This window comes from Prenolepis imparis, unplaced genomic scaffold, assembly GCF_030444845.1.
Source record: "Prenolepis imparis isolate NDT839.2.m4 unplaced genomic scaffold, iyPreImpa1.0 SCAF_2, whole genome shotgun sequence".
Taxonomy (NCBI): Eukaryota; Metazoa; Arthropoda; class Insecta; order Hymenoptera; family Formicidae; genus Prenolepis; species Prenolepis imparis.
Window position 1 is genome coordinate 21,019,075 of NW_028141160.1, and position 27,885 is coordinate 21,046,959.

The 27,885-nt window shown below is 34.7% G+C and overlaps 5 protein-coding genes across 9 annotated transcripts in view; 3 read left to right on the forward strand and 2 right to left on the reverse strand.

Moving 5' to 3' along the window:
* The first annotated feature begins 517 nt into the window (after positions 1–517).
* On the forward strand, positions 518–2,470 carry Coa7 (Cytochrome c oxidase assembly factor 7). Its single transcript, XM_083031652.1, has 3 exons — positions 518–707; positions 780–914; positions 978–2,470. The coding sequence occupies exons 1-3, from the start codon at positions 608–610 to the stop codon at positions 1,445–1,447; spliced, it is 705 nt and encodes a 234-aa protein (XP_082887778.1). The 5' UTR covers positions 518–607; the 3' UTR covers positions 1,448–2,470.
* A 161-nt stretch (positions 2,471–2,631) lies between these two features.
* Positions 2,632–6,245, forward strand: Gilt1 (Gamma-interferon-inducible lysosomal thiol reductase 1). Its single transcript, XM_083031653.1, has 5 exons — positions 2,632–2,911; positions 3,473–3,637; positions 4,240–4,437; positions 5,174–5,329; positions 5,929–6,245. The coding sequence occupies exons 1-5, from the start codon at positions 2,834–2,836 to the stop codon at positions 6,031–6,033; spliced, it is 702 nt and encodes a 233-aa protein (XP_082887779.1). The 5' UTR covers positions 2,632–2,833; the 3' UTR covers positions 6,034–6,245.
* Positions 6,100–12,147, reverse strand: LOC145932598 (uncharacterized). 3 transcript variants are annotated; one of them, XM_083031645.1, is made up of 6 exons: positions 11,443–12,147; positions 9,693–10,698; positions 9,090–9,445; positions 8,695–8,856; positions 8,027–8,411; positions 6,100–6,780 (listed from the first exon to the last, which is right to left on the reverse strand). In XM_083031645.1, the coding sequence occupies exons 1-6, from the start codon at positions 11,461–11,463 to the stop codon at positions 6,665–6,667; spliced, it is 2,046 nt and encodes a 681-aa protein (XP_082887771.1). In that variant the 5' UTR covers positions 11,464–12,147; the 3' UTR covers positions 6,100–6,664. The 3 variants fall into 3 exon arrangements, with proteins under 3 accessions (XP_082887771.1, XP_082887773.1, XP_082887772.1); XM_083031647.1 differs by having other exon boundaries at positions 11,945–12,144; XM_083031646.1 differs by having other exon boundaries at positions 11,454–11,568.
* A 2,854-nt stretch (positions 12,148–15,001) lies between these two features.
* Positions 15,002–18,202, reverse strand: LOC145932599 (aladin). 3 transcript variants are annotated; one of them, XM_083031649.1, is made up of 7 exons: positions 18,131–18,202; positions 17,202–17,604; positions 16,718–16,835; positions 16,341–16,640; positions 16,074–16,243; positions 15,642–15,966; positions 15,002–15,432 (listed from the first exon to the last, which is right to left on the reverse strand). In XM_083031649.1, exons 2-7 carry the CDS (start codon positions 17,558–17,560, stop codon positions 15,136–15,138), a joined length of 1,569 nt encoding a protein of 522 aa, XP_082887775.1. In that variant the 5' UTR covers positions 17,561–17,604; positions 18,131–18,202; the 3' UTR covers positions 15,002–15,135. The 3 variants fall into 3 exon arrangements, with proteins under 3 accessions (XP_082887775.1, XP_082887776.1, XP_082887777.1); XM_083031650.1 differs by lacking the exon at positions 18,131–18,202 and adding an exon at positions 18,057–18,091; XM_083031651.1 differs by lacking the exon at positions 18,131–18,202 and having other exon boundaries at positions 17,202–17,305; positions 17,419–17,598.
* Positions 18,203–18,869: 667 nt separating this feature from the next.
* The window catches only part of LOC145932602 (uncharacterized), a 33,326-nt gene continuing 24,310 nt past the window's right edge, over positions 18,870–27,885 (forward strand). The window contains exon 1 of the mRNA XM_083031658.1: positions 18,870–19,427. Within this exon, the coding sequence (XP_082887784.1) occupies positions 19,373–19,427 (55 nt within the window). The 5' untranslated portion in view covers positions 18,870–19,372. The remainder of the gene's footprint in view (positions 19,428–27,885) is intronic.

Sequence of the window (27,885 nt, forward strand, 5' to 3'; positions counted from 1 at the left end):
TTAGATAATTTAGTAAAGATAACACTTTTTTTTATCTAAGATGCAGATATAGATAATACATTTTTTTATTATCTATATAAAGATAAGATAACGCCAAAATTTCATCTAGATGATCATCTATATAATTTTATTTAGATAACAGCAAACACTGATGATATTTTATATAAGTTGTATTTTATATTTTATATAAGTTGTATTTTATATAAGTTGCTATTCTCGTGTGAATATTTTTGATATATTATACAAACATTTCCTAATATATATTATTTATATGACATATATTTTATTTCATAATAAATATGTCTGTTTTATCAATAGTGTTCATTTTTGTCTTCATTAATTTCACATATATACATAGATATACATCTATTTCAGATCTATCTATATCTATTTCTAATTTCAATATTTAAATTTTAAAGAATTATATCCCCTAACCCTACATTGCACTTTAGTTCGCACTCCACCACGAGATGGCAGCTCATCTTTTTGTTGCCTATCTTATATACAAAGCTTTCATTTCTATAGTATATGTTCTGTGCGATAGTCACATGTTGTACAGGTGCGATTCAAGATAAAAACCTCGTAGGATCGTTTATAAAACGATACGATGGCGTACGACTTAAAAAACAAGGAAGATGTGAAGGAGTACTTGAAGAATATTCATATAGAATATCAGTTCGGTTGTTATAGCGAGAAAAAGCCGGATGGTGAGTGAAGATGCGTTCCGAACTGAGCCTAAGCTCTCTGATGTCAAAACAGCTATTTTACTCTGTGAATAGTCTGTCACCTGTTAGGTGATTATTACGAAGCGGTGAAGATGGAGATGGAGAAGGCCGCTACGATATACAAGACGACCTGCGACCAATATAATTATGCTAGAAGCTGCGCGAAATTCGGCGATTTCAAAGCGATCGGTGAGTGAACCAAATCTTGCATACATTTTACGCACGATGTAACATTTCTCTTGTTTAATGCAGGTAAAGGTTGCAAGCGAGACATACCCACTGCATATAAATACATGTCGAAGGGTTGCGAGCTCAATGACGAGCGCGGATGTCTTCATGCCGGTGTCCTGGGAACATCTAAGAATGATGTCGGAGAGAAGGATAGGTCCACTCAGATCCACACGGGTGTCAAGCAGCTTAAGAAGGCCTGTGACATGTACAATTCGGAGAAAGCGTGTTTTTATTTGTCGGGTATTTACTTGGGCGGTCTTGAGGACGTCATTGATAAGAATTATAAAGAGGCTTACAAGCTATCGTTGAAGGGCTGCGAGTTGGGTAATCCGTATGCCTGTGCGAACCTGTCGCAGATGCACGCAAGAGGAGAAGGCGCGCAAAAAAATCCCGAGCTCGCTGCAACCTTCAAAAAACGTGCCAATGATTTGTATCAGGAAATGAAGCAGGTGCAACCAGAATTGAAGTTTCATCAAGGTGTAGATGTATAACACATAGTTCTTCAGTTTGCATTAGATTTATCAAAGGTTTGTAGTGTCCTTATAGTTCCATAAAACGAAAAAAAATGTTTATTTGCTCCAACTAGTCTTTTATGTGTTGAACCGTCAATACATTACATGTCATAAACTGCATAAGATCTCTATAGTTTTTTTTATTATAATTTAATAAATTTATCAAATGCAAATATACATTTATATATATTTTCGATAATTCAGACAAAAATGAATAATTGTTTATTCATTATAACAAGTTATTCATTTTTTTTATTATTAATTCTGTATGATCATTGAATTTTAACTTTAAATATCCATAGTGCAAATTGTTAACTTATTCTATATTACAAATATATCTTATAATTGTTCACGATTGTTTTATTGTAAATCACATATATAATTTCAAATTTTTTAAAATTATTCCCTCAAGTGCGCAAATTATATTTATTTTATAAAAAATAAAAGCTAAAATTTGTTTGCCTAATAAAAGGCGAAATAAGATGCTCAAATATCTTTGTTTTAAATCTTTGTGCTAAATGCAAACTAATATTTAAATCAATTTTGTTTAATTCAAAAGATATAAATATAGTAAAACAGAAAAATGGAATTAGAAGCAAAAAACTTTTATACGATATTTTTAAAAAATATGAATCTGTGCATCCTAAATTACATAAACATTAAGCTAAGATCCCGACATTGAAAAATTCAATTTTTGCAATGCAAAAATGAAATAAATCAATATAATTTGTTCATTTTTGTATCCTTTGTACTGAAATAGATTTTACAAATTAAAAAATTTATTTTCATATTATCCTTTTTAATCTATATTATTAGAAATTATGTTTTATAAAACTGTAAAAGTTTCCTAACGTGTGTAAAAGTTTTTCTAACAGCTATGTACAAGCGGTACAAACATACATTGCAACACATACGGATGTTGCGTCGATTTTTTATCACGCAGTACATATCCAGATGATAATGAAGCAACGCACGTGCATACATATACGATGACGCTGCATCAGAAAGATCGATGCATGTACATGTATGTACATTGCTTCACTACCATGTAGAGAGATGTTGTCTATATTGTATCTATATTTGCATCCAACAATGGACATCCGGCAGCTATGGTCACCATAAAAAAATTCCAGAGTCTCAGGATAAACAATAATTGCTGACTATTCTCGACTAATAATCTAGAGAAATAATCTCGGCGTCGAGATTGATCGCTATTGATTGAGTCTCATTCCACTCTCTCTTTCTGATCTCCCACTCTCTCATCGCTTTTCGTATCTCCCTCTCCCTTTTCCGTATATATTGTTCGTCAATTCACAGCAGCAGGTTTAAAACACCTTCTTCAGTTCATTCGTTAGCGACACAACCATGCGATACTACTTGTTTAATTCTCGCGCCTGGCTGGCGGCCGCCGTCTTTCTCACGTTTATCTGTCAGAGTCTGATGGTAAGTGATGGCTAATTTCGAAAAATATATCGAGAATATCACTTTTCATTAAATATTTCCATTTGTATATTTGCAAATTAATGATTATCTGAACGATAAAAATAGAAACGTGTTATTTATCGATTCATAAATTCTTGGAAAATCTTCCGCGCTCGAATACATTTGAATTATTATCTCTTGTATTGATTTTCAAACATATTTTTATACCACACGAGAATATTATATAATATATTCTTGTACTTTTTCGCTTCAACATTATTATTATGTTCATAATCTAATATTTTTATTTAACGTTCTCTCAATTTGTGAATAATTTAATTAAACAGTGTTTGTTCTTTCCAAGATTGTGCGCATTTGGGGATCATAGATATATTAAATATATCTATATTTATATTTATCTATTATATATATTTAATATATCTTTGATTGAGAGTCTGTCAATTATTTTCAAGTCAATTTTTTTTACAAAAGCTACGAGAGAGTTAACATTTTAGCAAAGACGTTCAATACTTAGAAAGTTCTTGGACAGCATGTGATTATTTTATTATACATTTGTTTAAGTGCAATGCACAATTGGCCGATGACACGAGCACCGTGAACGTGGACGTTTACTATGAATCGTTATGCAGCGATAGCAAGCGATGGATCGTAAACCAACTCGTACCGTCGTATTCGGAATTGAAAAATCATCTTAACATAACGCTCGTTCCTTATGGTAAAGCTGTGGTAAGTAATTTTAAATCACGCTAGATCTTTATCACGTCGATGAAGCAATAATGTATACGATAATGAAACGATAATACGATTATTATCTCGAGTGGACACTGACACAATCTGTTTAAAAGTGTTGAAACTTTGTACATATCTTGTTTTTTATTTATAAAGCTTATTTGGTATCTTCCTATTTCCTAATCTGTTTATTAACTTTTTTATCTACCTTTATAAGAAAACACGTACAATATAACTATAAATATATTTGATAAGAAATCTTTTCTAGCACACTTTAGCATCACAGTAATTTTCCTAATCCAAAAATACTTCAAAAATATAGTTTCGAGTTGATTTTTATAAAATTATTTTTTTTTTCTTCTATTGTACACCTTTTTTATTACATTTGTGTACTATTTTATATATGTATATATAATCACACAAGGCTCTTAAAGAAATTATCATACAAAGGAAGAGTCTGCTTCGCGAATCACGCGAATATCCTTGAAAATGCGATTGACCTTGTCGTCTTCAGTCTTGAGACAGGTCGATGAGCATGCTGTGTTTTTCACGACGAGCACATTAATGCAAATTAACTAATGACGTATACATATACCTAGCATACGCGCGAAAGCGAAACCGGTCCATGGCAGTTCTTGTGTCAACATGGACCCGCCGAGTGCGAGGGGAATAAGGCCCAGGCGTGCGCGATTAACTCCATACGTACCCATGAAGAGGCCCAGGATGTCCAGCAACAGACGGTCAAACTGGTCGGTTGTGCAATGTCCGCTAAAAACCCGTCGACCGACGTTCCGAAGGTAGTGGCTTATTTCTATAATTTTCCAACCGGTAAAAAAATACGTGATTAGTGGAAGCGGCATTGAGACTGCGGCGAATGTGCTTTTACACTATGTGAAGCAACGTATAATTAATCTCCGTAGGACTTGCTTCGATGGGCAAGAATTAACTATACTGACATTTAACTCTAATGACATCGACCTTTTGGCATACTTTCCCATCGAATTCGTGCGGTAGCATGTGTACTTTATCAGAGTGTATCCCTTTGAAATATACTTATTAAATGTTATATGTAGTCTCTCTCCAGAGATCTCGTATAGTTGATAAAAAAGAATGATTATTATTAATTATAGTTAAAAATTGAGATAAAAGAAGTATTAGATATTTTATCGATATAGTGCTATATAATTAAGATATTATTTAAAAAAATTAAAATTAAAACATTAAGAATGATAATGATAAAATATCTAATATTTTTAACATTCAGCTAAATCTGACAGTACAAACAAATGATATCATTATACGTGAAATGTTAAACGCGTAAAAGTTATTATTTCAATTATTTTTAAGTTTCACAATTGATGATATTCCAAAGCTGAATGACACACGTTTTGTTATGTTTTTTCAGTCACGTCGCAGTCACAAGCCGTAAAAATATTTGGTACTCAAATTTCTCAGTGATAAACACTACGTTTCTTATTGTTAAGATAATATGTTATGATAAAAGGAAAACTGAATCTTGATATCTATTTTTAGTGCGCTCAAGAGATCGGTCTGAAAGAGGGAACACAAAATTCACTTAACGATTGTATCGGGAGCCGGCTCGCGAACGATTTGCTCGCAGTAAACGGAGATAAAACGCACGCTCTTGAACCCCCGCTTAAATTCGTACCAACAATAATACTCAACGGGGTAAGTTAAATCTAAATCTCATTTCGTATCTTCAAGTGATTAACAAAATAAGTCGACATCTCTTAGATTATTCTACATCTAAATGCATCTCATCCTTTCTCGACATGCACATACATTATATATATTCCCAGAAAATAAATGCAATATAAATTCATTATTGTTAGAGAGCACATTTTTTATTTACTGTTAATATATCTAATTAATGTTTGTGTAAACTCGAACTCTTTTAATTTTTCACTCCTTTATCTTTTCTTTTATTTAGTGCTGCAGTCATGTCTCATTTACAGTTAGATTTCTGTTATTAATAAATTAGAATTAAATAAAATTTTGTAAATTATATGCTCGCGGCATTTTTCTGTCTGATTCAGTACTTTATGAAACTTTAATTCTTTATAATATTAATATACATCATTTTTGTAATTACTAAACTCTTTTTTATTATTGTTATATTACAATATAATATTACTAATTTTTTCCTACTGATTATTAATAGATTATCCATTTTCTTAAATGATTAAGATAAGATGTTACATAAAAATTTAAGAATCCTCTGTTCATACAATTACACGGAGTAATAATGTATCTCATGATCAATATAGATATACTCAAAGGAAAATCAGAACGAGGCGCTAAGCAACTTCTCCAAATTGATCTGTGGGCATTTGACAGGGAAGGAGAAGCTGAATGTTTGCAGCAGTAATTAAGAAAGATTAGGGAGAAAGGATAGAACCGAGTTACGCGTTGAAGGTGCGGGGGCAAGTAATCACTCGGTTGAAATAAATGATATATTGTTTTCTTATAATATACATATATAAGTACCTATGTACAAAAATATATACGATTTGTATTGAAATATAACGAACTAATATGTATAAAAATGATAGTAAAAAAAAGAAAATAAACGAATCTTTGGAAAGACAGTGCAATTCGCCGACAATGAGATCGTGACGAGAAGACAAATGCGTCAGTGAATGATCGGAGAGAGTGAATGATTCATCTCTTATTTCTAACATCTAAAGCAATAATTCTATTTTTTTTCAAAAGTGAGTATATCAGCAAATTACCAATTAACAGAGTCATAAATTATGGCGTTTTTAAAAATAATATTCATAAAATGATGTGTGACACATTCAATTCTGATATTGAACAAAAAAATAATTAATATCGAATTAAATAAAAATAAATTATATTAAATGAAAATGATCATATTAAATGATATTACTTGAATCGAGGATGATCTTTCGACAAATCAAACAAGTATTCTTACCGTTCATTTACCGAAGCATCTACCCTGTTTCGCCTTCGTGAGAAAAAGGATTCCCCCGCCGAGAAAAATCATCCGTCGATGAAAATAGCGTCGTCGAGGGAGCTCAGCTCGTGGAATTGCCGTTCGATGTCGGCGCCAAGATCGTGAAAATCCGGGATATCGTCCTCTGCGGACGTGCAGTATCCTGAAACAATACCAATGACAGCTTTATTCTCTTTCTAGCTGTCGCATTCGATCTTATACGCGCTACTTTTTACACGCTCTTTACGAAATTACGCGAAGGGTTCCTTTGGAAATAGCACGGGTGCGTGGCACGTGGCAACGCGTCATCTGTTTTGTCACGCGTATGCGTTTGCTCGCGCGTTCGTCATACGCGCGCTTCTCCAAAAAAAAAAGAAGAAAGAAAGACAGAGTAAAGAATATTATTTTAAGACTCGGTATGGGGTAAACGCATAAAAGCACGGCGAACCTCCTCTGAGATTAACTATAGATGGCCGTGCGCGATGACACTGTCATTGCAGTTGTCAGAAAAAGCCAACGCGCGCACGAGCGAGTCTCATCGCACACACGCACGATGATCTAACGGCTGATGACCCGCGGCTGTCTTTTTACACGCATTCTAATCAAAATTACACGCAACCCAAAGATGTCAAAAGACAGAATCAATAGACGCGCGTGTAACATTTCTCGCGTCAAATATATGTCGTATCTTTTGCGAGAGCGAGATGGAGTTTTGAAAAATGATTAGTCATTTATCTTTTTCCAGAGCATTATATAGAAAAGATTGAGTACGGCTAAATAATGTCAAGATTTGTCCAAGTATTGACTTTTATTCGCTACGAGATTTAATTTTGCTTTTCAAATATATAATTTCATAACTGATCTATTTAATAAATAATATTTTTGCTAAGAGAAACTGTTGAAATGGAACTCGTTTCAATAAACATTCTTACTGTTACTAATAAAAAGTTAAAGGTCATGCTATTTTCTTCGATGCTTTTCGCGCATATGTAGGAAACGATGTATAAACAATCGGATTAAGTAGCAAGATGGAATATTTCTTATCGTATTTCGGTTCGATTTTTTATATCGAAGATACTGATTAAATCTTGTCATGCATAGGATATACTAAGAATTCAAACAAGATCATCAACACACAATATCTTTGATTAGAAAGCTCGTGATTAATAATTGAATAAATATTATTATTTCATACAAGGTAGCATAAAAAATACCACAAAAATATTATTGCAATTAATAATAGAAAATAGAATACTTTATACATATAGAGTGATATTAAAATCATTTTTTTTCTAATATTTTGCTGAATGAATATTGTGAATCATATAAAAATTTCTTGTAGCATCGAAAATTTGATACAATTTATAGTATCAACTAAAGGTTCGAGATTAAATACATATATTTGTTACCTGTATTTTCGCTTTGCGTATTGTTGATATCGTTGATAAGAAGATGACGAACCGATTCGATCGGCACATACTCCTGCTGGTTGTCAAAGTTTATAGAGATTCTATTCGGATGACACATATTCGTATCTTCGTCTTTAATATAGATTTTAGACAGCTTATATGATGGATGATTCGTTTCATCGAAGATAGATGCGTTTTGACGTTGTCGGCAAGGAATCGTCGAATTTAATGGATGTCCTGTTGCACTGTTTGTTGTTGATACTTTATCCGACAACAAACTGGATAATGTATTAGAATTCTCTGTATGATTTTTCAAGTGCTTCCTAAGGCTCGATGGATCCGTATAACGTTTGCCGCAGCCGCTTACCTGGCAAGCGTATGGTTTCTAGAAAAAAATTAACATTATTAATTTTCTATGCATAAAATGATCGTCGAATCAATAATGTTCTAATTAAATATAACTAATATATTTACGATTAAAAAAGTCAAAATGCATATATGTATAATGATGTCAAATAAATGTAAAATTATATTAAGCCATAATAGATTAATATTAATGTACAATAAAAGTGTAGTTAATAAAAATGTAAAAGTTTGCTGGAAAATAATATTGAAAATAATCTTTAAATTTATTTATATAACATGAGATAAATAATAATAAATCGTACTCTATCATAGTGTGTCCTTTGATGCTTAGCCCGATCGCTGCTGTTGCTAAATGCCTTCGAACAACCATTGTGTTGACATGCATAAGGTCTCTCGCCTGTATGCGATCGCTGATGAATTTTTAAGTTCTCCAGACGACTAAAGGCCTTCTTACAACCAGCGAACTAAACCAAAGTTAACAATTCAAAAAAATTGCCATTTCGTTGACAGATAATTAGTACAAGAAAAAAACTTTATAATTTATGAATTCTTTATAAATCTATATCGACTGATATAACAATTTTTTTCTGCACACAGAAAATTTTTACGGAAAACATGTGTCGATATCATAAGAATCGCAATTGACGAGATTTCGAGTCGCTGAAGAACCAAACGAGATGATGACGATGACACTGACCGGACATTTGTTCGGCTTCTCCTGCGTGTGGACCCTCATGTGAATGAGCAATTTGTATCTCGCGTTGAAGGGTCGTGCGCGCGGACACCCTTGCCAAAGACAGGCGAATTCGTCCTCGCGACTGGTCGCGACGCCGGGGAGACCTTCCCCTGCATCCTTGCCTTCGCGCTCCTTGTCCCGGTCCATCCGCTGCATCCGTCTACCGTGACCGTGCGCGTTCGTCGAGGATGACTCCACGTGCCGCCTCTCAATGTGTCGCACCAGGCCCTCCTGCTCCGCGAACGCACAGCCGCAGTCGATCCAGTGACATTGATAAGTCGACGCGAGCAAGTTCTCTTCCGCTGGTTTCGCGCAATCTGCAACATGATTAACAAATGTAAATACAACACTTGATGCTATATAGTCGTATAGAATGTCAAATAATGCTGGAAATGCATTTCGCTTGTAGGAAATACTTGAAGTATTGAAAGTATAAGATTTTATTTTAATACCAAAGATTTTTATCCGCGCGCAAAGACATCCGGATAAATGCTGACGAATTAAATGAAAGAGTAAATTCTCTTCGAAGTATAAATGAAGAGACAGTATATACTGCGTACTTACCGTACGACTTATCACTCTTCTCGTTTTCCGCGACTTTTGACCCGGCGACCCGCTGATTGCCGAACAGCAGACCCTCGTTCCGTGGCAGTATCACTTGATTGCCGAAACTGTCTGTCGCGCCGACGACGTCGCCGGCAAAATTGATCGTCGACAACGCGGACGGCTGCTGCTGCGAGGAAACGAGGTGCCCGACCGCGTAATACGGCGGGTCGAAGTTCTGGAATGATGATTCTTGCTGATCATCGCCCGTGAGACAGGTCGCTGACGACGACGACGACGACGGCGAGTCCATGCCGTTCAGCAAAGACGTCGGATCGCCCCTAATCAGACTCAGATCAAACTCATCGCCAACGGAGGGCATCTGCGCGGAGGGAGAACCGTAGCTTTGAGCAACGATATCGTTTTGCATGCTCATCAGCAACGACACCACGTCCTCCTGGCAGTCCTCTTGATAATCCTGATGATCGCTATGCGACTTCGTTCCGTACTCCGGGTAGATCGCGTTGCAGAAGGTGCGCGAGAAGGAGAAGGCCGAACCCATTGACGGTAACTTCTGAGAATCCGATTTATCCTCGGCATAATCTGTCGCCGTCAGCGCGTTGTTCCAGGTTGGCGTGGTCGCTTCGCTGCAGGTGCTCCCGGGTGATCCGCTTCCGGTGTTAGGATACTGGGAGGGATATTGAAAGACAACGGGCACCTGGTCCCAGTCGAGATAGTCCTGCGGATCCAACGGAGAGAAAAGGGTGGTACCGTTCTCCACTTGCGTGGTCCAGCAAGACTGTGCGTCATCGACGCCTATACCGGTCATGGTCACCAAGGACGCCATATCGGGCAGCGAACCGTCGTCGATGAAGTCGTCCTGGTCCAGGCCGGATATGGGACGTCGTGCATGATGATCGTCCTCCTCGCTTCTCTCGCCGTGATAATCCTCGAGATGCATCTTCTTCTCCTTCCTCTCCTTCTCCTTCTTCGTTGTCGTCGGTCCGGGCTCGATGCGGCCGGCAGCCTGCCGTCAAGCATAGCGATATGTTTAATTGCAGTAAGATTAAATTGCGAAACCATGAGGATTTTGTAACGTAACACACGCGCGTGCTTGATGGATTGGGAAAGTCAACAAGAGAGACGCGCTCTCGGAATTATCCCACTCTACATAATATATGTGTGTGCTCTTTGCTCGACTATCTCTCTCGGGAGCACTTGCTAAGCGTGAGATAACAGAAACCCAGCAAAGACATCGCGGCAGATAATGATAATGATGATACGAACGATGAGACTTCGCGACGATTGTATGAGTTGCCAACCAGCAGTATTATGGTGAATTGTCGCGCGATTCCTCGCGAGTGTGTCACTTCCTTTTATCATTTTTCGACACCCTCTTCTTACGCAAAAATCCTTTTCTACATATATACATATCTAGTTGAAGATGCTTCGCGGAAGCAGACGAATGTAAATGATCACGTGATAATTTTAGCGTGTCACGACTTAAATCTTAACTTGATAAGTAATCGTGCGTGCGTTTCTGTAATCTTTGATAGAAATATATGTAATTTAGATTTAACAATGAGAAATAAATTGTGGCAAAAAATGCACGTTGATTAAACAAATAATGCTGTTTCTTTTCTCTTAATTGGGTGTCGCGTAAATAATTAACTTATTAAATATATAAGCACGAAGATATATTGTAAAAACGAGTGAAAGCTATTTTGGCTAAATCTATAGATTCTACAAAGATAGAGTCTTGAGTACTTACGTACAACTTACTGTATATCATATTTTTATGTGAAAAATGTCACTGCAGTCATCAGACTAACACTTACAATATTGTTATTAAACAAAACACTTTCGATCTTTAAGCAAGACCAAAAGAAGTGACTATTCGATTGTTTTTTGATTAATTGCACGAGTTAAAAATGACATTTTTCTTGACTTTCAATTACAATTTTTATAAAGTCAACATTTTTAGCAATCCTAGCCCTTAATTCGATTTAATCACCAGGGGAAAATGAGGGCAATCAGACACAGAGCACAATATAATGAAATCTTTGGTCTTTCTCTCGTCGTAAAGAAAACGTAGAATAATCGCTCCAAGATGTTAAACTTCTCTCATTAGTAGCGTGTTAATCCCATGCGTTCTATTAAACTATCGTGACCACAAAGACAGAGAGAGATATCTCCGATTGTCTGATAGCCTCACTTTCCTCTGGCAATCGATGATAGTAAAATTAGAGAATAACGTCAGAGAAGCGGCTTACTTCGATATCAACGTATCAACATGTACACGTCGATCGCGGACCGCTTATCGCGTCGGTCTTTTCCGCTCTTGCACGCACGCGACAAACAATTAATCCCGAGAGAAACAACGTGAACGAATATGAACAAAACAATAATATTTCTTCCGAAACCGATAAGGGGGGAGATTGACGCTTTCGCACTACTCGTCAACGCGTCTCGTCGAAGACTATCAGCTGCGCGAGAGACGACGCTGTCCTCCGAGAGGACCAAGATTTTTCCCCTCCTCCAGGGCGAAGCCCTTCGAAATCGCTCCTCTCCTTGGAAAAGGAGGCACAAATGGAGGACGGAGGGATTATAAAAAAACACGCGAGGGTACGAGAAGGCGCGAGAGGGAATATCGCGCCGCCCACTCGCGTGGCTGCTTCGCGCCAAGTCCTGAGTCCCCCTGAATCCCCCTTGCTCGTCTAACGCGGCTGCACTTGTCGTTGCGCGACACCGGGGGTCCCTCGCTGGTCTCTTCGAGCTCCGGGGATGGTGGCGGGCGCAATCAACATCTGCTGGCGCGCGTTCGATGCCCCTGGAGCAATTTTCAAGCCTCCTTGAAGTCTCCAGAATCGTCGTGTTGCGCTGTCATTGCGAACCGGTCATTCATGATTCGGCCGATGACGCTCGATGACATTTAAATCGTGACATTGCAGATAAAACACTCTTTCTTTATCGTAGATCCAATATTATCAAATGATGAACATAACTGAAACAAAAACTGTATATTATTATACAAAACAGAGACTAATTATGTCGACTTTTTAATAATTTGTTCAATAAAAGATACCCAAAGAGAATAATCATCGTACCTTATAGATCCTGTTTATGCTCAATAACGATTTTGACTTTAGAGAAATATTCTATCAAAAAATATTATAAAAATCTACTTGTATTGTTATTTAATTAATAGAGAGTCAAGATGGTGTAAACACTGTATAAAGAAGAGAATCGAAAGGAGAAAGGATGAAAGAGAAACAAGGAGAGAACTCAAGAGACGATCTTTCGTCGCTCGAACCCTAAGAATTGGGTGCAAAGCAAAAAAATGTAAAACCAGCTGCCACACACGCGTCACTTATTAACAACAGCTTCTATGCACCACATGAGGACACAAGTCGTTCACTCCTTGTTCTCCTATTACATCGGCTACCGTTATTACACGTATCTTCTCACCTTATCGTTTCGTCATGATACACCCGATCTCTTTACTTTTTAATTTTTATAACAATTCACACACATCATGCATCATTTTCATTCAAAGAGAAATATATTCATTTGATATCTTTAGAATTATATTGCTGTTGCATGAAACAGGATATTTTTTCACATTACAATTCGATTTCTTACCTATCAATCCTCTTTACTAGACATTATTTTCTTACCTATCAATCCTCTTTACTAGCACACTCTTTTTTAATTTAAATTGCTCAATACTTTGAAAATCATAAGAAGTCACTATATTCTAATGACATTAACAGGGCGATGACCTTTTTATAATTATGAGCAACGTGTGTCTAGAGTTACTTATAAATATATATATATATTAAAAATTAATCTTTAAATGAAAAAGATGCACGACTCGCTCTCGTTCATCCTCGCTCCTTCTTTTACGCGGAAAATTATGCATATGCACAAGTACGTATATGTAAGCCTTGGTGCATCTTGGTGCATGGACGAGTTGTACATCATATTACGGGTAGATAAGTGATAGAGTGGCACATGTGGTCTGCCAGCCCTCTATGCTTACATTATATACATACTATGCCCGCTCGTACGATCCTGCTTTTTTACCCGGGCACCTGTCAACTTCGCTCGTACCATAGTCGCCGCATGTGTGTACGCGCGGCTCGACCGCCCTTAAAATAAATATACTGTAAAAAGGACACCGATCATGTTCTCTCTCCATACGGATGCAATAACAGCGAAACGTATAAAAAAAACCATTTCGAACGCGTTTAATCGCACAAAAACGATTAATCGCCCCTCCCGCATGATCTTCTTCGTAAAGCAATTATATCCCAATAATTAATCTCAACGGATTAATAAATTTGCACAAATAAACATTATACTTATGTACATTATTCTAAAATCTTCTTATTGGTAGTATATTATTTCTGTATGTTTTTCTTGGAAAGAGAAAGAAAATCGGTACCAAATAAATTCAAAATATTCAGAGTTATAAAATATCTATAGAAATTTCTCAGAATAATATTCTAATCTCGGAAAAACATATTGTATAAGTTACAAAGTAAAATATGTATCTCAAAAAAAGAAGAGAGAAAGGTGCTCGACCCCCCTCCCCCCTCCCATTATATATATAATCATATTTGTAGACTGTTCAATAAACTTTTAAATTAAATTTTAAGTAATTAATTAAAGTAATAAATCTATTCGCGTGATAGAAAATCATACAGATATATGCTAACATAACAGTTGCCCTTGTAGATTTAAAAATTTTTTAATTTAACAAATAATGCATGTATGTATATACGTGAAAGTTTGGCATTTCCTATTTTTCTCTCTAGAGAAACAAAAGTATTTACGAACGATAAATTAATTAGATCAAATTAATCTAATGAGAGTACTCCAAATTTCAATTAAATGTTCGACTCTGTTCGCATCCACATATATCAAACCGTAATATCGTAAAACGGATGATATATAGAGTATTGAAAATAGCATACACCGCAACACGTACATACATATATACATACGTGTCGGCAAACGTTTAGCATTCGGTCAAGCGACGTAAAAATAGAAAGACGTGCGCTCTGCATGTGACTTCGTATAATTAGGTACCAAACCGAGAGCATACGTTGTGTTTTTTATGTTTCATACGTTACAAACATAGTCCATTAGAAAGAGTCTAATGGCGGACCACCCATTCGTTTTTTTTGTCTACAATGCAGTAACGGGCAAACTACTTCGAAACAAGAATTACATAAGATTTGTCCATACACACACACACACATACAGACACATATACATGTATGTAATAAAAGTTTACAATAGATGACTATTTGAACATTATTGATTATATTAATGTTTTTCGTTTTATAAATAGATTTATCAAAAACATTTTTCTTTTATACAATTATTTACGAATTTGAAAAATTGGAAAATCGTATAAAACTTATTATTACCTTATCAATTTTATAGAAATAACAATTCAATATTGCCTATAACCACAGACGTTATACGAGCCACTTGTTCTTAAAGATTGAGACAATGATGTAGAATGTGTGGTAATGTCAACTTTAGACTCATTTTCAACAATCGGAAAATGTTGCACGCGTCCACTGTTCCAAGCTATTGTTAAACAAAGCCACGATGAATGTTTTTTATAAAAATTAATACAGTTTGGAACCTCACCAGGAAATCCTTTGATAAGACAGCTTGGTTGCACTTCCACTACTCGCGATATTTTACTTACGCTTGTTTTAACTAAGGCAATAACTGGACTATCCTATTTTTCAGAAAAAAAATTGCATTATCATCAAGCATTTCATAATTTAATTTTTATAATATCACGTCTGTTCGTTTTAGTTGCATTTCTGGTTTTATTTTTCTCTTTTTCTCTCTAAAGTCTAAATGCGCATTTATTTTCTTTTATATAAAAAAAAAATGCAAGTAAACCGAACAGATCTATTTAATCATATTATTATATATACAGACCTGGAAGAGAATAGCGAGATATTTTCCTGTTGGATCCCATTCCATGGAAACTATTCTGCCTCCCACAGTGATGTAATCATCATCCCATGAGAAATTGACTTTCGTTAAATCAATTAGACGCATAGCTATCTTTACATCGTTAATAGTTGCTTTTTTAACGTCAAATATATTATCTTGCAATGGCAATGAGAATATCGTAGCAGGATCTTCTGTAGTAGCAAAGAGTAATGTTAAATTGGGACCAAAGCATGCAGTTGCTACACGACCATGAGGAACTGTCCACTTTTCTGCATGCCATGGCGTTGGAACACCAGTATTCCAAACTCTAAAATTAAATATCAATCTTCTTTATTTACATATACAATTATTTGAATATTGAGCAAGTTGCATAGAAAATAAACATTTTAAAACACAAATTTAAAAAAACATTACCTAAAAACATTCCTGCATGAAGCAGACAATAATTGTGAGCCGCAAGATGACCATTGTATAAAGCATATGCCACCTCCACCAACACGTTTCAAAGGAACCCCGTCTTCCTTCGAAACATCCCAAATTATTATGTTTAAATCTGTTGGCGAGCAAGATGCCAATAAACCACCCTAAGAAAAAACACTTATATATAATATTGTCTACAAATTATAATTCCTACAATATTCTTATTAAACATCAACAAAAAATAAAATGAATAAAGTTTACTTGTGAATGCCATACAACACTTGTAACAGGTACATGATTTCTTCGCTTTAAAAGTATCGCATGACTAAGTAAATTACTGGCTGCTCCCAACTCTATCGTCCAAATTAATACTCCGGAATAACATGCAGCTGCTAATTCACGGCCGGCATATGGTCTCCAACTTAAGCAGCAAACTGATTTTTGCGCACTATGTCTCAATACTGGCACACCTAGTAGATCTTGTGAATAAATGCGAATTCGATCGTCCCTCGTAGCCACTGCTAGACGTGCACAGTGCGGATGCCAAGACAGGCACCTAATCTATCATAAACATCCATACAAATATTTCAATACTTAATTTGTTCATTTCTAATCAATTCCTAATTGTGTCATCTTACCAGTGATGTATTCCAATCCCGTGTAGCAACAATATCAGTAACAGACCCCGTTCCTGATGTTGGTAACACATCTCTCTGATATATTCCTCGTTCCATCAAATCCAACATCCAATTCAATCTGAAATTATTACATATTTTTCACATCGACATGAATCAATATGAGTTTGTTCTTTATTGCTGCACTGGTGAACTAGTGCAGTAAATTAGAGTAAAACAAAATATATTTGTCTCACTTTATTGCATTAGTGTGCACTAGTTCATCAGTGCAGCGATAAAGAACAAACCCAATATTAAATCTGCCAAGAAAATAAGCAGTACATAATAGGCTTGTTTTCTATTCTTGCACTGGATGAACTGTGCACACTGGTACAATAAGTTAGAGTGAGACAAAATATACTTGTCTCATTCTAACTTATTGCACCAGTTCATCAGTGCAGGAATAGAAAACAAGCCTAAATATTACACTGATATTTGAATATTATACCTCGTTGCCACCCAATGCACAACATTCGTGATCTGTTCCGGATTTGCAGCTGCAGCGAAACGAATGGCTTCGGACAATCCTTTCTCTCTCCATACATTTGCAAGCTTTTTGAAGACACTATCGTGAATGGGCAGGAATAATTCTCTAGCGCTGACCGCTCGCGCAGAGTCACGGGTAGCTAGAATCTCTTGCGTGATGGAAACCTCGGGATACTCACGCAGATACTTGGAGAAAGGTTGCATCTCATCATGCAGCTTGTCGTAGGTGCAATAATGCACAATGCCGTCAATTAAACCAACGGCTGCCGTATCGTCCAAAACAGGACACTCGAAATCGTGAAGGGACAATATCTTCAACATTTTTTTCCTCTTTCTTTATCAGGCGCAAACGTCAACGACACAACCTGTAATTCACACGTGTTATATTACTCGCAACATTCCGTCGTAAAATCATACAAAAACGAATGTTTTCTAACAATTTATACAAATAATAAGAATGTTTTTTTATTTTTGCATATTGCAAAATATTGAACTAGTTTTAATTTATGTAACTTTTACATTTCACGTACAATACAAATAACCTCAAAAGTTCAACTGACGCAATTAAATATCTAAATACATACGAGAATCTCTTGCTTTATTTTAATATATATTTTATTATATCGCGAAAACTGCCAGTCTGCAACGCAACGTAATGTAATCAAAATTTATTTTTATTACACCGAAATCAATATTTCATCTATTAATGTATTCAAAATATTATCTTTTTAATTCACAAAATAAATCCTACATCCCATCTGTATAGCATTAAAGAGAAGCGGAAAACAAATTCAACATTATACACTCGTATACATACAAAATGACGTAGAAAAACTATAGAAATTTATCATTTTTTGTAAATTATACAATTCGAATTATAACCTTACGTACATGTGCATTATATTTTAATCGATGACTTCAAAATGCGAAGCCGACATCTCTTATCGAGCCGCCGAAGGAAAATGGCGCGAAACGGCGCGAAACTGTTTATCGGTCGCCATGACAACCGTTGCCGGGCAACGATCTATAACACGGTGACGTAACGCGCATGCGCGCAGCGTTTCGAAAAAAACCATTCGAATTCCTCGCGGTGCAAAATCGCGATCGCGACTCGCGGTGACTCGCTACAACTCGCTTGACATTTCGCGCGAATTCGTTCACGAGATAACACGGTGTAGTTGCAATCCGAACGACGATTCACTCTCGTGCGAAAATCCTTGGATAAGCCGCGCGAACGGCGCGAATCGGAACAGCCGGTAGAGCGCGAGGGCGCCCGCGCATGCAGATTACCAGAAACGCGCACTTCACCTACACCTTCTGCACCCGTTTACTCGCGTCTCTTCTCTCCGCGATCGCGCGAACGAGCTACGTTTGTTTCACTCCGTGGTGCGGAAGGTGCAGAGAAACGCGAACGAAACTTAGTATCGAAAAATTTTCATCATCATCATAATCATTTAGTCAATTAATGGTGTACGAGCAATCCCTGTAGCTCAAAAGATCTCTACAGCCAAAAAGAAGAAGAAAAGGTACAGGTACAATCCGTCGACGACAGCGAGAGAAGGAGGGGGAGTGATAAGAAAGAGAGACGGAGAGAGTGCGCGATGGGTGGTGGACGTCGTCGTCGGGGGAGGGGCGAGGTGGGATCGTCGCAGTGTGCGGTCGTCGTTCGAGCAGGGTGGATTACGTATTAGAGTCGTTCCGTCGCGTTCGCGAATCGAGGGCTTGTGCCTTTTCACGAAGAGAGAGAAAGAGATAGGGGAGAGAAGTCAGTTATTACACCGTCAGTTTCAAAAGATAAGGGAGCGCGAAATCGCGAGGGACCTTATTACTAATTGAGACGAACGAACGAACGAACGAGCGAGAGAGACGACGATTCCGCCGCGGACGTCTACGTCTATCGCGATGCTACCGCCGAGGTAGGAGTCCGCGTATCGAGGGGATCCACCGCGCGATGACGATCTCGATCTACCGTCGAGTGTCCCCGTTCCCGTCTTAGAGGAGGAACAGAGAGAAGAGAGAGAAAGAGACTTAACGCGGGACCAACCGCGAGAGAGAGCGAGCTACCGAAAGGACCCATCATCGCGGTGGAGGACAAGGGAGGCGGAAGAGAGACGATAGTGGCGACTACGAGAGATGGGCAAGAAGGGTTCCAAGCGGAAGACCCGATGGAGAACCCTGAGCATCGGTGGTGAGTAGTCCTCTTTTTCTTTTTTTCCGTCTTCGTCCATCTCTTGCGCGTGTCCTCTATCTATCGGCGCCGCCGTCTTGTCTCGCGTAACCTTTTTCCTCGCGAGCGGAACGATTCCGCGCCGCGAGAGAGAAAGAGAGAGAGAGAGAGACGTGAAGTGTGCAGCCGGTCATCGATCAACGAGTGTGCGAGAGATGTCGGAACGAAGGAGAGAGGGAGGGAGAGAGAAAGAGAGGAGAAGACGTTTCGCGTTTTATCGCGAGGTGCTGGCCCTCTTCTCCTTCTCTTCGACCTTCGCGACTTCGAATCCGTCCCCTTTCGCCTGTGTAATCATACGTTTCCTCTACTGAAGATTAAACTGAGTCGCATGTCCGAGCCTTCGAAGAGAGGAAAGGTAAATAGATAAATAGTATGTCCGACGTATTAGATAGTTCCCTATAATGAAGAGATTTTATTTCACTTTGGTCGGTGCAGAAGATGCAAATTAAGAGAAAATGGAGTCCCCTTTTTTTGTTTTCCATCAACTTTCCCCCCACGCGGAACGTCCGAGAAATCACTTTTTTAGGCTGGACGTTCTCGCGGGCTACGACTCGTGTCCGCTACTGTCTCTGTAAAAAAAAAGAATAACGCGGCTCTGGCATAACAAACAAGGACGCTGTCTCTAGGACGAGGATCTTATATATGACGTAATAATTCGCTCGCGTATGTTTTCGAATCGTAATAATGGAAAAATCCTCGTCTATTAATCTTTCGCGAATGACATGAGCTCCTTTCGAAAAGCTCTATACGACACTCGAGCATTATTTAACGCCAAATTTCTAATATTTAAATAGAGAAAGAAGCTTTTATATATTTTTATTCCCTCTGTACGTTTCTAATTGTGAGACTCTTATCTCTCTTTCAATCTCTCGCAAACAAAAACAAAAAGCTTCTTGAATATCCAGCATGTATTCTCATTATTTATTCTTTCTCCGAAGAAGCTGAACTTTTGATTTGCGAGAGCTGCTGGTTTTTAGAATGATGAACGAAGACTATACATTCTCGTTCCCGCAAATAACAAGAAAGATTTATCCTTTGATCTTTCTCGCAAAAAAGAGAGCTCTAAATTTGCATTTCGCGTTTTCCGTACATTTATAATCATTATTAAAAACTCGATTCTATTCTATGACTCAATGTCAGTTGGTTATTACGTCAACTATATCGTCTATTATTACCCATATTATAACGATCACTATCTGGCCAAAAACAGAGAGAAAATTAAAGTTAAACTATGCCGAATGATATTAATCAACGTGACAGTTTCCAACTGCAACAATGAAGAGACGTTTTTATCTTCCGATCTCGCGCGAAAAGCCGGAGCTTTTCGGGAAAAAAAGTCGACGTGGAGATTCATTCGAGTCATTTATCGTTCTCGGGAACCAAATTTGTCCAATCTGCGAGAATACTGTTCTCCAGAACGAGAAACGTGCGCCGAAGATTGTAATCGTAACAATATATGCCTCGGAGCTTTTCAGGAATAAAACTCCGAGACAGACTCGAGTGACAGATCTTTATCATTATCCAAACTTGTCATATTTCTGTTTCACGAGAAAGGTCTCGAATGATATAATAGGATGACGACTTTATAACTTATTTTTATCGTAACGTATCTTGCAATCTTGCCCGAGTTTTTTTCTTATCAAATTTTTTCATACGCTTATTATTATTATCGATAATCCGTGAGTTCACGCGAGTGTTCTTCCGCCTGCAAATTCTCGCCTTCGGAGTCCGACTCCGCGTTGCATCGATCCGCGCAACCCTACCTGACTTTTCTCCTCCGTAACGTTACCGTATACCTACTTACCCGTTTAAGGCTTATGCCATACCGCGCGTAAGATCGCGCTTTACATGCTACGACCTTCCCTCGTTGCTTGGCTGGTCGTATAGCATGTTTCTTTCCTCGCGACGAGAGGTTGAACGCTGTTTATTACCTGCAGCTTATCCTTGGTCGAAGTCTCGACAGGCGCTTCGATTTTCCGTTCTATTAATCTTTTACGTTAAAAAAAAAACAGAAATTTAAAATATCTTTTGTATTTCTTATACATTGAGATAAAAAAAAATATGATTTTTTTTTATCTCAATGTATAAGAAATATAAGTTTTTTTTTATCCAGACCTTTGTGACAAACATCGTATATGTAAATTTTTATGTATTCATTTTCAAGTATTTATTGATATTTATTTATATTTGTCTCTGTTATATAATAATTATATTTCATAAGTTATTAAACTCCTTTTTTCTCTCGACCAAACTGGCAAATGTATTTTTTAATTACAATCACAACGTTTCGACCTTTATTTTTTGGTCCTTATCAAGTGATGTAATTATAATCGTAGGAGAATACTCCTTTTCTCACAGTTGCTTAAAATCTGCCTAATATGTTTGACTTATAGCAATTTGACATAAGGAGTATTCTCCTACGATTATAATTACATCACTTGATAAGGACCAAAAAATAAAGGTCGAAACGTTGTGATTGTAATTAAAAAATACATTTGCCAGTTTGGTCGAGAGAAAAAAGGAGTTTAATAACTTTTATTCATTTACTGGCGATCCTCAACATCTACCAACCTTAATATTTCATAAGATTATGAATAAATTAGACAGAGTATGAGAAACTATTAAAATATACTATGTGTTCCCATATATTGAGAAAAATACAAATACATACAATATATTATTATACATATGTAATATATTTTAATAGTTTCTCATACTCTGTCTAATTTATTCATAATCTTATGCAATATGATTATTATATAACAGAGACATAATATCAATAAATATTTTAAAATGAATACCTAAAAATTTACATATACAATGTCTGTCACAAAGGTCTATATATCACTACGTCCTACAAATTTGTTATTTATTTTTGAGTGAGGTAGAGGTTTATTCCTTTTTCCAATTTTATTTTTGAAACGTGCTGTGCACGTGAATGGATTCAAGGATATTGCGTGTCTACATGTAAACATAACAGTTCGATAATATCATACATTTTTTTGTGTTTACTCAGATTTTTTGTATATATATCATATTAGATATATGGACCTTTATGACTGATGTGTTTGCGAATCAATTACATAAATATTAAGAATAATAATGAAAAATTCATTCATATTTTTGATATCGATAACAATTATTTATAATACGTAATATGTAATATTCATAATACGTGCAGATTATAACATGCATTATAATTATAGCATATAAAGTGAGAGAACACTGCGAGTCAGTGTATTAATATATACTACATGCTATCAATATTTTATATCTGATATCAAAAAATAATACATGATTTTTTTGCTAAAAGATGCTTCATGTTTTATGAATACAAATATCGGTATACATTTTCATAAAAAGAATTGCTAAACTATCAGATTTATATTTTAGTCATTTTTATTTTCTCGAAAACTTGTGTCATATTCGTATTATATTGCCTTTGACTTTAAAAACTAAAATTTGCACCACAAAAAAAACTTTTTTTTAAAGAACATCCCCGTCTGTAGCTTGTAAACACAAATTTCTTCTATAGTTTATATATTAAAATTTACATGTAGAAAAATGAATTTTTAATGTATCCAAAAGATAGGATCAAATATTCTGAAAATAGGCTTAAAACATATTGCAATAAATATTCATTTAACGAACATATAATATGTTTTAAGACAAGATAAATGAATGGTATTGTGGTAAAGTTAATGAAGTGTGTCGACATAAGTATACTTTCTATGAAAGTACTCGCAAAAGCCAACCATATTTCGAAATAAATGTTCAAATGTAAACATATACATCTACGTATTCTATTTTGCAGCAAATTATATAATGTTGACATAAAAAATATTGCGGTGAAAAATAAATATTTCGTTGCGTATTCGTGTAGTGAATATTTCAAATCTAATTTATTTGTTTGCAAATTTAAACAAAATATTATTGCACAAGTCAACAATATTAACAAGAAATAATACTAAGATAAATTTTCATTGAAAATATATAATCATCAAGAAAGTTTTTGAAATTTTATCATACGCTACGTACAATAACAAAATATCTTCAATAAGAGGAAGAAATAGAAGATGAATCTGAAAATAAATATTGAAATATATTCCTCTTTTTCTCTATATCCTTCTGACAATATTATTTTTATTATAGTTAATTTCCGAACGATAGAAGTTGTAGTAATTTTGATTAAATTAAAAAAGGTTGAAATAATATCAGACATATTCTTATATGTCTTTTTCATCTTTGTATATTTATTTCAATCTCACTATCTTGGTTTTTTAAACGTACGAAAAGATTTTCTCGAAGCATTTTTATCTCTCTTTTTTTCTTACATATATCTTCATGACGGATGACCCCATCAATGCACGCTGTCATTTATGTCCACCCGCCGACCCGATAACTTGTAAACTCAATTATACCAATGAGCAGTTTCTTTATCTTGCGTGTTTTTGAACGTATTTTGCATCTAATTTTTGGCATCTCCTTTATCATCAATATATTTATTGTCGACAAGAATTTTGAGCACAATAATGTCTAAAGCAATTGTAATAATATATAAATTTAATAGCCAATAATAAATTTACGCTGTTATTAAAAGAAAAAATAAATTAATTTTTTTACATAGAAATCAGAAAATAAATCATTTTGTTATTTACAAAAATATCATAATTAAAAAATGCATAATAATTGAGAACATTTAAAAATCAAATTAAACTTTATTAATAATAATTTTAGCCTCGTGTGTGTTTTACCGATAAAAATATTATTATATAAATGATATTTTCCGTACATTATTCAGTTAGCTATAAATATTATTTGCAATTATAAATTTTATTCATTATTTATCTGTACATTAGTATCTTTATAATTAATATCCTACTTTTAATTTATAATTATTTTTAGAGATTTCTATTTATGTTTTTATTCAATTATGAGAAAGATAAGATGGGAATGAAGATTATCAGATTAAATACTTATCCGTCAACAGAGAATCAGCGAATCATTAAATAATAAATGTTAAGTTCGTAATTAATAATCTATGACATATTATTGTTACAAAAGAAAATTTTCTCCAATCGGACGCACGTCAATGATGGCTAATATAAACATATTCGAGCACACTAGGTCAGAGCAATAATGAGCCGTACATCTCGATGTCGGAGCAATTGCCAAATGCCGTGTTTCATAACAGCCGTGGAGGAGATAACTATATATACACATGTTATGTAGTAATTATAGTGAATAATCCAAAGCAGTGATGTTCAAACCGCGGGCACCGCTTTAACATTTTGCGGCTTTATGGTGATGGCTTTTATTACTGCAAGAGAAATTAAACGTAAATTTTTATATTGATGTTTCCAGTTACATAAGGATACATTTAATATGACCGCAACAAAAAAATTAAGCATAAAATCTAATTATTATTGTTACACAATGTAACATAATAATTTATTAAGAATAATTACATTGCATTATTCTTGCATATTCTAGATCATCATTCTAGACATACATATATCTACAATTAAACAATATATATCATTTGTGAACAAATTAATGTTGTTTTATGTCTCTGAATTTATGTCTTAAATTATTTGTAAATTAATTATCTTTGAAAATACAATGTTTGAGGAAATATATAATATATTAAAATATGCAAGCACGCGAATAAAAAAAATAAAGGTATATATTAGAAATTAGGCTATATTTATTTCTACGTTTAATTATATAAAAGAAAAATCAAGAATTAGATTTTTTTTTACATTTAATAGCTTCTGATTTTTCGCATCAAGCGCTTAAAATTTGAGTCTTATCGGTGCAATAATTCAGGTTATCGTGATTAGATTAAAATATGTATGATATCGAAGCTAGATCGAAGCAAAGATTATAAAAATAATAAAATAATGTGGAATAGATTAGAGGATATAGAATAATAAAAAAAATATTTTGTTATAAAAAAAAACTTAAAAGGAAAATAAAGTTGTGTATAGTATAATTATCATACCTATGTAATGGTGGATATTATATGTTACAAATTAATTATAATAAAAAAAAATATACGCGACTTGATTACTGTTATAATAGCTTTTTTTTTTTTTTTTTTTTTTTTTTTTTTTTTTTTTTTTTTTTTTTTCGAATAAAAATAGATGAAAAAATTATTGTAATTGTAAGCCAATGCGCTTCCAAGAAGTGTTAAATTATAATTAAATCGAAAGTTGCATTATTATTGGAAGTGCGATGATCTCAAGATTTGGAAGATTGTCAATTTGCATGAATATTTAGTAGGACTTGATGAGTTTTGGCTTAACAACAGAATACAGTTCTCAATAAAACTACTGTTTGCAGTTTATTTAACAGATTCACTATTTCTGTATTCTCTCATCAAATCATTGTTTTAATTTTGACAAATATAAATCATGCAAAATTCTTCATGTACTTGGAATTCACTTCATTAATCACGTATTTTAGAAGAATCTTTGAAAAAAAATTAATGATGCTTATGATAGTGATTATGTCATAATTATATAGATATAGTATACACAATAATAGAAGTAGCTAGTTTGTTTCGACGATCTTGTGTGTAATGATTAAATGATTGACCTAACTTTTCCGCAATCTTCAAACACTTCGCAGAATACAAAAAAAACGAAAAATAACGTAGCGTAATAATTTTAGTAAGCTGTTATTTCCGAAATAGATATTAACCTTTTGTCATTACTCGTTTTTGAAACTATAAATATATAAGTATTGACTATAAGCTAGAATATCGAATAAAAATTTGAATTATCAGATTATATCTACATAAAACAAATTATAATAATTTCTCGTTTCTGTAAAGAGTTTTTTTTGTAACAGAATTCTATTTTTGTATAATATTCCCTATTTTTTTTTATCTTTGATAGCAAAATATCCATTGCAAAATAATAAACATGTTAGAATGTTATATAATATTAAAATATTTTTATCTAATACACACACTTGATGATGACTTTTCATTGAACGTCTATTTTTATTATTTATATAATACGTTGAAATTTGTCGCCTCTTATTTTTGTCGATTAACTTCAAACTTTCAATTTTATATATCTTTAAGTAATATCTAGTAAATTCTAAATTTGTCGCACTTTCAATGATCACTCGACATTAAAAGCAATAATGACAGAGAATAGCCGCGCTTTATAAAAGTTCGTATTATAAAGATGAGATAAAAAAACTTCGTGAGAATTGCATTGCGAGCTTCCATGGTCGAGAGAGGGAAACTCCCGTTCAACTCGATACCGGAGCAAATCAATAGTTAGGCGTCGTGTCTCTCGATCGCCGTCGTGCCCTGTATAGGAAATGAAATGCCTCGTCGGGCTAATGTCCTTGGATAAAATACAAAACAAATCTCAGTTAGAGCAATCATTGCTGCCGCTTCATTCTTCTCTTCCCCTCGAGAAATCTCGCAGTTTGTATTTTCGGAAATGGATGGAATTTCTAAATTCAAACCGGCGTTTGTGTTAAAATTCGTACCAATTATGTCCCAAAAAACTGTTGAGCTTGACATATTTTATTCAGATATGTCTGGTGACATTTTTCATAGGTATCGATATTTAGCTAATAATTAATTGCGCGTTTCTAGTATTTTAAAAAATGTCGACATTTCTCTGGTTGCAAAAAAAATTTTTTTTAAAAATAAATTAGTAAAATACAAATCAATATATACATAATTAATATATATTATAAAAAAATTCAAGATATATTCTCCTAAATTATTCTTGATTATTAAATCTTTATTTAGCTTATTAAATATATCAAGATACTTTTTAATCGATATATTAAATTCTCCTTGACTTTTATCGCAATTTTTAGTTAATATAAAAGCTAATATAATTAGTTAAAATGTAAAATGCTGACATATTTGTTATGAAAATCGAAATATTCGATACTAATGTCATTAATATTTACATATTTAACTATTTAGTAGAAATATCGACTTTTCAAAAGTTTAGAGAGGGATTTTTTTTTTATTAACACAATGCTCGGTTAAAATTCCCGTGCGTAAGCACGTAATCTTAAGAAACACTCTTTTCCTTGTCGGAGAATCGATTGAGACCAGATCTTAAATTTCTTATATGCCAGCGGACAGCGCAGACCGCTATAGTACCATAAATGATCGACTCTTACTACTGCGAATATACATGCTGCATTTCTCTATGCGCGCGTCTCTTGCTTTGTCGAGAAAATGAGATTGTCTCTTCGTACTCTTGCAATGAAAGTACATCCGCGTATAAATCCTCATTATTTTTTCCGATCGCGAATAATCTAATACTCGACAAGTACACATTTATGATTATAAATTCACAAGTGATAAATGACAAATAAGCTTTCAAAATCTTTTTGACAAGTTTCTGTAAAATATATATATACATATATATAT

Bases quoted from the DNA above. Each gene is read 5' to 3' on its own strand.
- Coa7 (XM_083031652.1), top strand. From the start codon at position 608: ATGGCGTACGACTTAAAAAACAAGGAAGATGTGAAGGAGTACTTGAAG. The intron at 708-779 runs GTGAGTGAAGAT...CTCTGTGAATAG, and splicing joins TAGCGAGAAAAAGCCGGATG to TCTGTCACCTGTTAGGTGAT. The intron at 915-977 runs GTGAGTGAACCA...TGTTTAATGCAG, and splicing joins CGGCGATTTCAAAGCGATCG to GTAAAGGTTGCAAGCGAGAC.
- Gilt1 (XM_083031653.1), top strand. From the start codon at position 2,834: ATGCGATACTACTTGTTTAATTCTCGCGCCTGGCTGGCGGCCGCCGTC. The intron at 2,912-3,472 runs GTAAGTGATGGC...CATTTGTTTAAG, and splicing joins TTATCTGTCAGAGTCTGATG to TGCAATGCACAATTGGCCGA. The intron at 3,638-4,239 runs GTAAGTAATTTT...ACATATACCTAG, and splicing joins TTCCTTATGGTAAAGCTGTG to CATACGCGCGAAAGCGAAAC.
- LOC145932598 (XM_083031645.1), bottom strand. From the start codon at position 11,463: ATGATATACAGTAAGTTGTAC. The intron at 9,446-9,692 runs GTAAGTACGCAG...ATCATGTTGCAG, and splicing joins GAAGAGTGATAAGTCGTACG to ATTGCGCGAAACCAGCGGAA. The intron at 6,781-8,026 runs GTAACAAATATA...GTATTGTTTCAG, and splicing joins TACGCAAAGCGAAAATACAG to GATACTGCACGTCCGCAGAG.
- LOC145932599 (XM_083031649.1), bottom strand. From the start codon at position 17,560: ATGTTGAAGATATTGTCCCTTCACGATTTCGAGTGTCCTGTTTTGGAC. The intron at 16,836-17,201 runs GTATAATATTCA...TAATAATTTCAG, and splicing joins GTGCATTGGGTGGCAACGAG to ATTGAATTGGATGTTGGATT. The intron at 16,244-16,340 runs GTAAACTTTATT...GTTTTTTCTTAG, and splicing joins GTGTTGTATGGCATTCACAA to GGTGGTTTATTGGCATCTTG.